Below are 12,741 nucleotides of genomic sequence, written 5' to 3' on the forward strand. Positions count from 1 at the left end.
ATCAGTCAGTTGGGTGGTCATGAAGATATATAGGTGTGTGTTGTTAGAAGAGGAACAGGGAGTAATTGAGGAAAAGTAGCGTGAGTTTAGAAGAGGAAGTGGGTGTGTCAACCTAGTGTTCTTGATGGGACAAGTATGTGAGAAGTGTTTAGTTAAGGGTAAGGATGTTTGTTGATGTTTTCATGGACTTGGAGAAGACATATGATAGGGTTGATAAAGTTTGTTAGATGTGTTACAGATAGGTGAAATAGGGAGAAGTATTGAAACCAGTTAGGAGGTTTCATATAAGGGCATGTGTGTGGGTCAGGAATGGAGAGAGTGAATGATTTGAGGTAAATTTTGGATTGTATCAGGGTTGTATGATGTTGCCATGGTTCAATATGTATATGGGTAGGATGGAAAATGCAAGAGCATTAGGTAGAGGTTTGGAATTGGGGAGAATAGAAGGGTGGGGGAAATGAACCAGTTAGAAGACATTGTTCTTGTGGATGATTTTAAGGGGAAACAAACAGTTGGTGGCTTAATCTGGAAAGGTATGTAAGAAAAGAAATTTATGTATGGATGTAGGCAAAAGTAAAGTGATGCGATACATTAGGAATGATGGTAGTGAGAGCTGTAGGCCTTCTGCAAGAGAAACCTGATGGTAACGGCAGGTTGAATATGAGTGTGAAGAGTTAGAGATTTGAGGAAGTGGAGATTTTTAAGGGTTTGGGGTTGCATGTAGCAGTGGTTGGAGAAGTGGATGTGGAGGTTAATTGTAAAGGAAGGAAATGAATGTATGTGTAAAATGAAAAAGTGTTTTGGGGATGAATGCAAAGGAAATATTGTTTAGAGTGGTTGTACCCATGGTGCTGTATGGAGCAAAGAATTGAAATATTAACAATCAGTCAATCTGGTGTCCTGGGTCTTGTAGGAGACTCGTGGTTCCCAGGTAATTGGCTACAGCCACCTGGACTGGCCCATGAGTCACTTGTTTAGCTTAAGCAAAGGTAGAGCAATGTAAGATGAAGTGTTCATTGCCTTCTTTGTAATGGTTGTGTCTGGGATAGCTTGCCTCTGTTGTCGGACCTATTCTCTGTTGGTTTTGTCTTGGTGCTGGATGATTGCCTGAACACACTGATGCTGGTATCATTCTTGCTGCTCTAGGGAGGGTGTTTTCTGTGGTACTAAAATTCTAGTAGGTTTTGATGGAGGGGAATGGAGTATATTAGGGATGGAATGGGTGGGAGTGGTTTTTATGCCTTTGTTTTTTGGTTACTTCCCTTATAAGGGGGGGGGAGCCATTGGTATATTTATGTATGTAGGATTTGATGGAGAAGAGTATTTGGTGGTCATTCTTAGAGTGCATGTTTTATGATTTGGGTGTGAATGTGTTTATGTATGAATGTGCTGTGTTGCTGGCTGTCAGCTCCAGGTATGTGAAAAGTGTAGGAAATGCAGATGATGTTGATAGAGGGAGGTCTTGAGCCCTATACAGAGACCGAATATTAAGCCCTCAAGGCTGCGACTCATGATAGAGGTAAGAGGGTTGACAGGTTTTTCGAAACAGGCAGCTTTGCTGGCCATTTTACTGGACCACCACATGCAGAGACCCATCATTGGTCTTTACATGTATGTATGCATAAGTGTGATGCTTGTAAGAAGTTTGTTGGAGGAGTGTCCATCCTTGAATCTGTGGTGATCTGGTTTGTTTAATTTTCTTTCTGCTATTAGTCTCCATTAACTTGGCTAGGTTAGATATCCATTAGATAAGTTTGTTGTATCCTGGGTGTTTGAGTGTTCATTGTTGTCATTTGGCTGAGGACAGCCATATTGGATTTGTGTGGTTCAGTGAACAGACACCAGGTGTATTGTTGAGCTGCTATGTGGAGTGCTGGGTACCCAATATAAAGGAAGTGACTGGAGCAAGTTTGGTCTAATACTCGTTGGCAGAGCGTAGTCATGGCCTCTTCTAAGTGCCCTCCTAAGTTTGATAATGAATCTGAATATGAAAATTGGAAAAGGATATAAGCATATAATGTGAATTAATCGAATTAACCAAAGATAAGCAGGCTGCAGGCATTAGCCATATACTTATCTTTAACTGGCTGAACTAGGACAGCATCTTCTGAAATTGAGTTAACAGTTCTGAAGAGTGAAAGTGATTAAAGAGCATTATTGAGAAACTGGACACATTGTTCTTGCCTGATAAAGGTCGGTGTCAATTTACGGCATTTCATAATTAATATAATTTCAGAAGAAATAGCAAGAATATTATTGAATATGTATGTGAGTTTGAACATAAGATATTTTAAGTTTACACAGGAATGAATGACACTGCCAAACTCTGTGATGGCTTTTATGCTTTTTGCTTCAAGCAATTTGGCTGAGCGTGAGACAAATTGTGATGTCAGCAATCTCCAAAATCAATTATGCTAATACGAAATCTACTTTAAAATGTGCCCTTGGTCAACAATTGAGTGTGCACTCAACTCAGGAATCAGATGTGGACATGAGTGCAGTGCCCGTCAATCATTAAACCTGAGCCTGTTTTTTTATGGCAATAATAAAGAGGTCTATTGTGCCACCTATGGACAGCGACCATATAGATCATCACACAGATACAGATTTCAAAGAAGAGGAAGAGGAGTAGAAATGTCGACACAAGTTGACTTGAGTGACCAAAGGATTATTTGAAGAAATCCTCTGGATCGTGATGGCCAAGTTTCACGATGTGTGATATGTGATTCGCATTACCATTGGGCTCAATATTGTCTGCATTCGTACAGAAATAATGTGGTGTTATTTAGGGGTATTGATGAATGAGATACTGGTGGTAATAGTGAGGAACGTGATACAAATGTCAGAATTTGTTGGATATGCCAGTGATGAAAATATCAAACAGACTAAGATTTATGCATTTGGTCAAGGAGTCTTGAAATTGTGGTATATTGGTTGTTCGACTACAGTTAGCGATCAACAGTGGTTGGATAATTATTTGGACAGCCTGTGCAATGAAGAGTTGGCAATAGTGAGAGAAGAAAAATGTAATTTTACATTTAAATTTGGTGATGATGTAACCTGTAGATCCATTATGCATGTAGTACTTCCATGTTGGACTGGAGGTGTGAGATCAGAGCTGTCAACAGATGTTGTTGAGTGCAATCTTCCACTTCTGATTAGTAAGCAGTCAATGAAAAAAAGGAAAAATTGTCCTTGATTTTGGTAAGGATTCAGTGAAGATTTTGAATAGATGGGGGAAGTTGAAGGTAGTATAAAGTATAAACACCCAAAACCTATACCAGTTGTCAGTGCAGATGGCAGAGGAATTTAATGAAGTAATTGCAATGGATCTGAAACAGGTACAGCAACATCTGTTTCTTATCATATTAGATCTTGCTACAAGATATTGTGTGGCATCAGCCATCACCAACAAGTCTGGTAAGACAGTGGTTGGCAGCGTCTTCAGAAATTGGATTTCATTGTTTGGTGCTCCAAGGAAACTTCTCTCTGACAATGGACTTGAATTTAATAATAGTGACATGAGAGAACTTGGCAATCTGTTTGATGTTAAAATTGTAACCATTGCTGCAGAAAGTCTGTGGAGCAATGGCACATATGGACGATTGAATGCTATAATTGGTGACACAGTGGTAAAAGTGTTTGAGGATATAAAGTGTGATAACGATGTAGCCTTGGCTTGGGTGGTGTCAGTCCATAATGCTTTGGAGAATAATTCAAACTTTAGCTCAAACCAATTAGTATTTGGTTCAATTCTGCAGTGCCATCTTCCACCAGTAGCTCCTTGCCTGCTCGAGAGTATGTTTCTGGCTTGGATATTGTATGACAAAACTTGAATGCTCTGCACTTGACTCGAAGGAAGTACCTCAAAAATTAATCTAGTTAAAGGATCAAGAGAGCCTTGCGTCATAATGTGTACACAACAGAGATAAGTGACCTTCACAATGGCGATGAGGTGTACTTTAAGCGTAATGATAATCAGCTATGGCACGGTCCGGCGTATTTATTTGCAGGTTCTGGTTTGTCATGGGAGCCCTTATTTGCCAGTTATCCAAACTTCCCCTGAGGTCTCAGACAGATTGCCCTCAGACTTGCGTTGGATCATCTGTTGCCATTCCAGAGACATTGATGAATATGGAAGGCATATGTGATCAGGAGGAGGTAGATGAGGATTCAGAGGGGTTTGCTTGATCTGCATCGACATTTGAAAACACTGAGGAAGTAGATGATAGTGATGAGGTACAGGAGGTACAACAAGGACAAAATGATATTGTAAGCAACTCTGAATTGCCAGAGAACTCTCGAAGAGAAACAAGACCATTTAAACTGTTAGTGGGACAAAGGATCCAAGGACTGAATGAAAAAAACTGGTGAGTACGTCTGAAAGAATAGTGAGCAGAGGGGGTAAAGCTAAAGAAAAATATAAGAATGGGTTCAACTTCCAAAAGGACTCTGATGGGAGTGTAGAGTGTGTGGATTTTTTGGAAGTTGTAGAATTGGAAGTGGTCCCTGATGAAGTGGAGATATTCTAGTTATACTCCAAAGAAGAAGTGATAAAAGCAAAGGAGGTGGAAGTACAAAATTGGGAGAATTTTTTTTTTTATGAGGAGGTGGAGGACAGAGGACAGTAAATTTATATCTGTGTGGGTTATCACAGAAAAAGTGAAAGATGATGATGATATGGTTTAACGTCACAAGCTCCCACCTATCAGAAGGCTAGGACGGGGTCCCTCACAGAGGGCTTTGTAGCGTGGAATTTAATGAACCATGCCCTTGGTTCAACTTCGCTGGTGGCAGGATTCGAACTGCCATCCCCTCAATCTTCGCCGCAGGTAACGACGCCCTAACTCGCTCAGTCAGCGAGCTTCCAATAAATACCACCAGCATCTGGTGTTCCTAGGTGGTCACCCATCCAAGTACTAACCAGACCCAACGCTGCTTAACTTCGCTAATCGAACAGGAAGCGATGTGTTCAGAGTGGTACAGCCGCTGATGGAAGCCCTATAATCAAGGTGTGCCATGTAGCAAAGGGTTTTGAGGAGGACACATCTGGCTTTAGGAAGGACTCCCCAGCTTGTAAAGAATCTATCCGATTGGCTCTGGCAATGTCTTCTGCATTTGGTTGGGAGTGTCACAACCTGGATGTGAAGTCAGCTTACCTTCAGGGCAACTACATAGAGCAAGAGGTTTACTTGTGTCCTCCCCCAGAATATTATAGTGGTCAGCATTGGAGACTGAAAAAGATGGTGTACGGTCTTTGTGACACAGAAAGAATGTGGTACTTGTGTGTCAAGAGTCAGCTACTATTCTGTCAACTGAGATGTGTCCACTCAAACCATCATTGTTTTCTTGGTATTATGGTAGTGAACTTCATGGTATCATATGTGTATATGTGGATAATTTTCTCTGGATTGGCACTGGGGTGGTCCAGGAGAAGGTTATGTTCTTCAAGGAGAGTTCTGTATTGGGAGCACGGCATCATCTACCATTAAGTACATAGGTCTGGAAGTGGGCACTACAGCTGAAGGTATAATGGTTGGCCAGTATAGCTATGCCAATCTGCTCACACCACTGAGTTTGAGATGTTGCAGGTTGACAGCCAAGTCCAGTGAGCTGTTGGACAATGAGAAGAAAGAATTCAGTGCTCTGATTGGTCAGCTGAGCTGGATAACTACACAAATAAGACCTGACATTGCCTTTGATGTGTGAGAACTAAGCAGACATTGTACTAATGTCACATTAATTGATGCTGTGAGACTAAGATTATCAACCGAGTTGTGGATGTTCACTTTTGCTTGCTGTTTAGAAAGCTGTCAGCTGTAGAGGACTGTATAATTGAGTGCTTTTCAGAAGCTTCCTTTGGGAACCTATCTGATGGTGTCTCTCAGGGAGGATTTGTGATTTTTCTCAAGGATGTGGAAGGAAGAAGATGCCCAATTTATTGGCAATTGAGGAAGTTGCGCTGAGTGGTGAAATCCACATTGTCTGCTGAAACCCTGGCACTTGTTGAGTGCACTGAGGCTGCTTCCTATCTTGGACAGATTATCAGAGACATTGTCAAATATCAGACCTTAGCTGTACACTGCTTGGTTGATAACAAGAGTTTGGTGGAAGCCTTGAATTCTTCTCATAGTGTGGAGGATCATTGTCTTCGCATCAACATTGCACTGCTGAAGGATATGTTGTCACATGGTGAAATTAACTCCTCCAAGCAACTTGCTGACTGCCTTACTAAGAGGGGGACCTCGGCCCAGCGTTTGTGAGAAGCCCTCTCCGGTCAGTAGGTTTCCTTGACTTATAGATACTTGGGGGAAGGAGGGAAAAGAGAAAAGACTGAGTATTGTTGGAGTGTTTATTGTTGTCATTTGGTTGAGGGCAGCCATATTGGATTTGTGTGGTTGAGTGAGCAGACACCAGGTGGCAGTATTGTTGAGCTGCTACATGGAGTGTTGGGTACCCAGTATAAAGGAAGAAGTGACTGGAGGAAGTTTGGTCTAATACTGAGTTTCATGGTGGTTGGTTTCGTTTTGACATGGCTCTTTTCCTGTTAATTGGAATTTTGTTGTGTAACCAGAAGTGGTTGAATGTACGAATTTTGTAGGTGGATGTTCAAGACCTTATCTGTGTCTTCAACATTGGAATTCCACATTTTTTATTAATTTATTTTATTAATTTATTAATTATTAATTTTATTTTATTTCTTCTGCATTATATCCTTCTGCACTTTTGTTAGAGAAGGGGTCCAACTGTTTCATGATGAGAGGGCAGGTTTTGTTTTTAAGTTTTTGTCATTTTTGTAGCTCTTCACATTTAAGATATGGTTTCCCATCTATTGTATGTGTGTATTTTTCCATTTTCTTTCTTCTTGTTTATTAGTTTTATAATGTCCTGCAGAAACCAAAAGCCTTCCCATAGACACCACATGGAGATAACGAACACAAATCTACGCCAGAACCACACATATCCTTCACATTATATTTCATAAGCACCACCAACAGAATGCAATGAAAAACTACACCAGCAGCATACAAACATCAACCACAACCTACCACCCAAACTATACAAAAAGTTCTCACAGAAACACATTCTTACCCAAATAGCTAAATAAACCCTTCATTAAAGACCACCAAACTCAATTCAACAACAGTCCTCAGGTATAAGTCCTACAGTGAAAACCCTCCCACATCTACTAAGAACCACACTAGCATGCCTGTGCTCAGGTCACCATCCATCATTGAGACAGTACAAACTCAAAATAAGCTTGTCTTGGATTCAAACTGACCCAGATGCAACTGTCACATAGAAGACATAGAACACCTTATATTACAACAACCCCACACTGACAATCCACAGACAACAACACGATATCTTTTGTGATCCCACCCGGAGGCTCTTACCAGTTTCTTGGAGGCCGTGGGTCCTATACAAGAGAGTTCGAGGGCAGTATATTGGACTGATTGGATTTTTCTTCTTGTTTTATAATGTCTTACAGGAACCAAAATCCCCAATAAAACTCTTACATGAAAATGACAGGAACACAATTCTATGCCAGAACCCCAAACGCCACACACCCTTCACGCTACATTTTACAAACACCACCAATAGAATGCAAAAAAAAAAACACATTAGCAGTATACTGTTTAAACATAACAGTCTACCACCAGTACCATATATAAACACATACACACTTAGATTACTAAATGATGTCTGTTCTTAAGACAGACCACCAAACTTGATACGCCAACAACCCCAAGACATAAGCTAGAAAATAACCCTCCTGAACCTGATAAGAACCATACTGGCTTGCCTGCACATGAGACACCATGGAACATTGCAGCAGTATCAACACAGAATAGGCCTGGCCATGGATTCAAACTGCCCCATATGCAAGCACTGTACAGAGAACACAGAACACCTCATACTATACGCTCACAATCCCCAGACAACAACACAGTTTATCTTTCCTAAGGGACTTATTGTCTCACCCAGGAGCTGTTGCCAGTTTCTTGGAGGTCATGGGTCTTCTGCAAGAGAGACTATGGGCATTAGGTCGATAGCTCGGTTGTCTTTTTTATAGTTGGCGTAGCCTTTCTTTCACTTGTTCTGTGAGTTTTTTGTTTGGATTTTAGTTTGTTTTCCTTCCTTATTTAGGAGTGTGGCGATCTGGTGTGGAGATGGGGTTATTTTTTCCTTGGGCCTCCAGGAATACATCTTGTACTGGCTTTCTGAATAGTCATTGCCATTTCTTCTACTGCTTTGTTGATAGATTAAAACTGGTCTTTACTAAGAGTCTCCAATTTATTTTCCATTTCCTCTGCTTTGCCAATTTGTTTGCTGCTTCTTCCTCCTTTTTTTCATGTATGTTGGTATTATTTTGCCTTCTAGTTATGTAGTAATCTGTACTGGGACATGATCTAAGGAGAAATCATGTATGGTTTCTCATGTTTTTGTGTTTGGTGGGAGGGTGTGAATGTTGTCATATGAGGAAGTTAGTTACTTGTTTTGTTTTAGGAGTTTTCCATTTTGATGACTAATATTTTGTGTCCTATTTCATTCTAGACCCAAGAACAAATTCATCCGAGTCAACCATGACGACTTCTTTCGCAACGAGATTCACATTCTTAGCAACATGCCTACGAAGGCAGAAAAGATGTGTCGGTATGATATGGATGACCTGGATGACAAGTGGTTGAGAGCTTACAACGGAGAGAGAGCCAGAATGGGTAAGTGGATGTAACTAACTTTCTGATTTAATTATATGGCCATCATAAGTTATTCACTTGCACAAGCAGAGGATTCGAGCTTAAAAAAAAAAAGGTAATGCTATAATTTGTGTACAAAATGTGAGATGGTATCTTTGACCGTCAACAGGAGCCGAACCAGTGCCATCGCTCATTTTTGAGATGATGATGGAGCACCTGGAGGAGAGTTGTTGGGAAAACATCCAGAAGATACTCAAGGCTGAAGAATCACTCTCCATTGAATACGATGAAGATGTGATTTGTGATGTCTGCAGATCGGTAAGTAGACTTAGAAATAGTTGCATGTTGTTTTAATCACTTTCTTACCTTCTTTCTTTCAATCCTTTCCAAAGTGATATTAACCCAACAACCCAGGTGATATTAACCCAACATTACAACGATAGAATAATTACTAAGAACACCCGAGCTTACTAGAACATTGGCGAAAAAATAGTAGAATCGAAGACTTTGCTCTGCCCTCCCCAGAAATCATCAGATATTCCACAAACAACACAGAATAAAACATCCAAGAGTAATGACTGCCCCCCCCAAAAAAAAAGAAAAGAAAAAGAAAAAAAGTGGAATATTCAGAAACCATAAAAATAAATCACAGTTCCCAGCAAGAACCCTCAAAACCACACACACCTCACAATACAAACACAGCCCACCAAATCCAACAAGAAGACAACCCCGGCAGTATTCTATTCATACATACATATACCAAGGGCTTTTCCCCATTACAAGGGAGGTAGCCAAAGTCAAAGGCATAAATTTGCCCCCACCCATTTCATCCCCATATACTCCACTCCCATTCACCACCCTCCCTCTTTTCTTGGCTCCTCCTGGATGAGGGGCCATCCCTGTATCTTGACCACTGCCCTGGGTCAGAAGCAATGCAGCAAAACACAGTAAGGCCACTTCATTTAATTGGCAATCCCCCCTCTCCATCTCCTCATGCAGAAAAAGAGAAGATGGGGAGAAATCCCTTCGGGCTGTGTCAAAATATCATTTACACATACTCCCACACCCCATGCATCACAGTGTTATCCATACATAACCATTCTCCAATCACCCCTGTCTTCTGTCATCTCCCTTCTTTCCCAATGCCCCTTTTACCCCATCCATCCATCTCATCCTTGGTCGTCCCCTCCTGTTCACTCCCTCCATCTCTGCTTTCCACGTCACACCTCTTTTATTATCTTTCTTCACTCACTCTTTCCATGTGTCCAAATCATCCCAATACTCTTTCATCAGCTCCCTTTCAACCCACACTCTTCTTACCTTGTTACTCATTCTGTCCAGCCAAGTAACCCCTACCATACTTCACAGGCATTTCTTCTCAAACACATTTAAACTCTTCCTCTCTTATGTTCCATTTTTCTGCCCCATACAGTGCTGTCAGCACAATCACCCTTTCATACCATCTCTTCGCATCCATTCCCAAATGTCTATTTCTCATTACACTTTTTAATCCCCCAAGGCATTTACTTGCTTCTCACAATCTACATTCTACCTCCACCTCCACTACTCCCTTGCCCACCACATTCGCCCTGAAGTATCAAAAACTATCTACTTCCTCCAGTCTCTCTCCCTTGATTTTCATTTCTAATTTGCTGCCATCCTCACCCCTTGTACATCTCATCACCTTACTTTTACCCACATTTATCTTCAAGTTCCTTATTTTGCATACCTTCCCAAACTCCATTACTAACTTCCTTAATCCCTCCCCTGATCCTGCTACAATCACAGAGTCATCAGCAAACAACAACTGGCACATTTCCCATTTTCTCCATTTTCTTTAACCATCTCCAATCCCTGGCCCATTACCCATGCATTTACCTCTTGCACCACCCCATCCATGTATAAATTGAACACCCATGTTAACATGACACATCCCTGGCAAAGTCCCACCTTTACCTCAGACCACTCACTCTCTCCATTTCCAGTTCCAACACAGTCTCTACTACATACAAATACCAATGGCTTTTTCTCCCTTACAAGGGAGGTAGCTGAAGTCAAAGGCATAAATTCACTCCCACCCATTTCATCCCCACATACTCCACTCCCATTCACTACCCTTCCCTCCCTCTTTTCTTGGCTCCTACTGGATGACAGGTCATCCCTGCATCTTGCCCATGACCTGGGTCAGAAGCAATGCAGGAAGACATGGCACATCCACAGCAAAGCTGCTTTACTTAATTGGCGACCTCCCCCCCCCCCTTTCCTTCCCCTCATGCAGAAAAAGAGAAGATGGTGAGAGATCCCTTTGGGCTGTGTTCAGATATCATTCACACATACTCCCTCACCCTCCCATCCCCCACCCACTCCCTTCCATGCATCCCAGCATCGTCCATACACAACCATTCTCCACACACCCCTATCTTCTGTCCTCTCCCCTCCTTCCACAACAGACGTTTCCCTCTTTTCAATGCCCCTTTTACCCCATTCATCCATCTCATCTTCGGTCGCCCCCTCCTGTTCACTCCCTCCCCCTCTGCTGTCCACAACTCTTTCACTAATCTTTCTTCACTCATTCTTTCCATGTGTCCAAATCATCCCAATACTCTTTCATCAACACCATCTCCCTTTGCACTCCCCACTCTTCTCCTCACCTCACACCTCATTTTTCCTTCTATCCAGCCTAGTACATACATACATACACATGTACCAAAGGCTTTTCCCCCTCTAACAAGGGAGGTAGCCAAAAACAAAAGCATAGAAACCACTCCCCCCCCCCTTCCATCCCCACATACTCAACTCTCATCCACCCCCTTCCCTCCCTCATATCTTGGTTCCTCCTGGATGACGGGTCATCCCTGCATCTTGCCCGCTACCCTGGGTCAGAAGCAGTGTCACAAGACACAGCACATCCACAGCAAGGCCGCTTTGTTAAATCAGTGACCTCCTCCTTTCCGTACCCTCATGCAGAAATGGAGAAGATAGGGAGAAATCCCTTTGGGCAGTGTCAATTTATTTTTCACATATACTACCTCACCCCCATCCCCCACACACTCCCCCTCATGCATGCATCCAGCCTAGTAACCCTTACCATATTTCTCAGGCATTGCATCTCACACATACATATACCAATGGCCTTTTCCTCCTCACAAGGGAGGTAGCCAAAAAACAAAGGCAAAAAAAAAAAAAAACGCTCCCACCTACTCCAGTCCCATTCACCCCCTTCCTAATCTTTCTCTCTTATGTTCCATGTTTCTGCCCCATACAGTGCTGTTGGCACAACCACCCCTTCATATAATCTCCTTAGCATCCATTCCCAAATGTCTGTTTCTCATAACACTTTTTAATCCTCCCAAGGCATTTACTTGCTCTCAATCTGCATGCTACCACTACCTCCACTCCTCCCTTTCCCACCACATTCGCCCTGAAGTATCTAAAACTATCCACTTCCTCCAGTCTCTCACTTAATACTCACAATTTGCTGCCATCCTCTCCCCTGTACATCTCATCACCTTTTAACCACATTTATCTTCAACTTCCTTCTTTTGCACACCTTCCCAAACTCTGTCACTAACTTCCTTATCAATGTATAAATTGAACAGCCATGGCAACATGACACATCCCTGGCGAAGTCCCACCTTTACCTCAAATCACTCACGCTCTCAATTTCCAATTCTAACACAGGCTGTAATACTCTCATAAAAAATCTTGACAGCTCTTAACAGTTTTCCTCCTATCCCATATATTTGTAATACCCCCCACAGTGTCTTCCTGTCTACCTTGTTATAAACCTTTTCCAAATCTATAAAGGCCCAAAAAACATCCTTACCTTTTCTTAAAGCTTTCTTGAATATCTGCCATTCCACAAAAATCTAATCCTCATAACCCCTACCTATCCTAAACCCACACTGTTTCTCACCAATTACTCCCTCTGTTCCTCTCATAATTCTCTCAAAACTCTCCCATAAGCCTTCCCAACTACACTCCTCAAACTAATCCCTCAGAAATTACTACACTCACACTTGTCCCCTTTTTTCATGTA

General features: G+C 41.9%; 1 protein-coding gene and 1 pseudogene across 4 annotated transcripts in view; one reads left to right on the plus strand and one right to left on the minus strand.

Annotated features, from left to right (window-relative positions):
* Nucleotides 1-12,741, plus strand: part of LOC143034484 (uncharacterized) — a 41,362-nt gene that overhangs the window by 6,608 nt on the left and 22,013 nt on the right. For all 4 annotated transcript variants that reach the window (XM_076200596.1, XM_076200595.1, XM_076200598.1 and 1 more), the window contains exons 4-5: nucleotides 8,560-8,723; nucleotides 8,872-9,020. In XM_076200596.1, the coding sequence (XP_076056711.1) occupies nucleotides 8,560-8,723; nucleotides 8,872-9,020 (313 nt within the window). The remainder of the gene's footprint in view (nucleotides 1-8,559; nucleotides 8,724-8,871; nucleotides 9,021-12,741) is intronic.
* Nucleotides 4,876-4,994, minus strand: LOC143034712 (5S ribosomal RNA; annotated as a pseudogene).

Source organism: Oratosquilla oratoria, chromosome 17 (genome assembly GCF_046742065.1).
Source record: "Oratosquilla oratoria isolate Oo_2021 chromosome 17, ASM4674206v1, whole genome shotgun sequence".
In the NCBI taxonomy this organism is placed as follows: Eukaryota; Metazoa; Arthropoda; class Malacostraca; order Stomatopoda; family Squillidae; genus Oratosquilla; species Oratosquilla oratoria.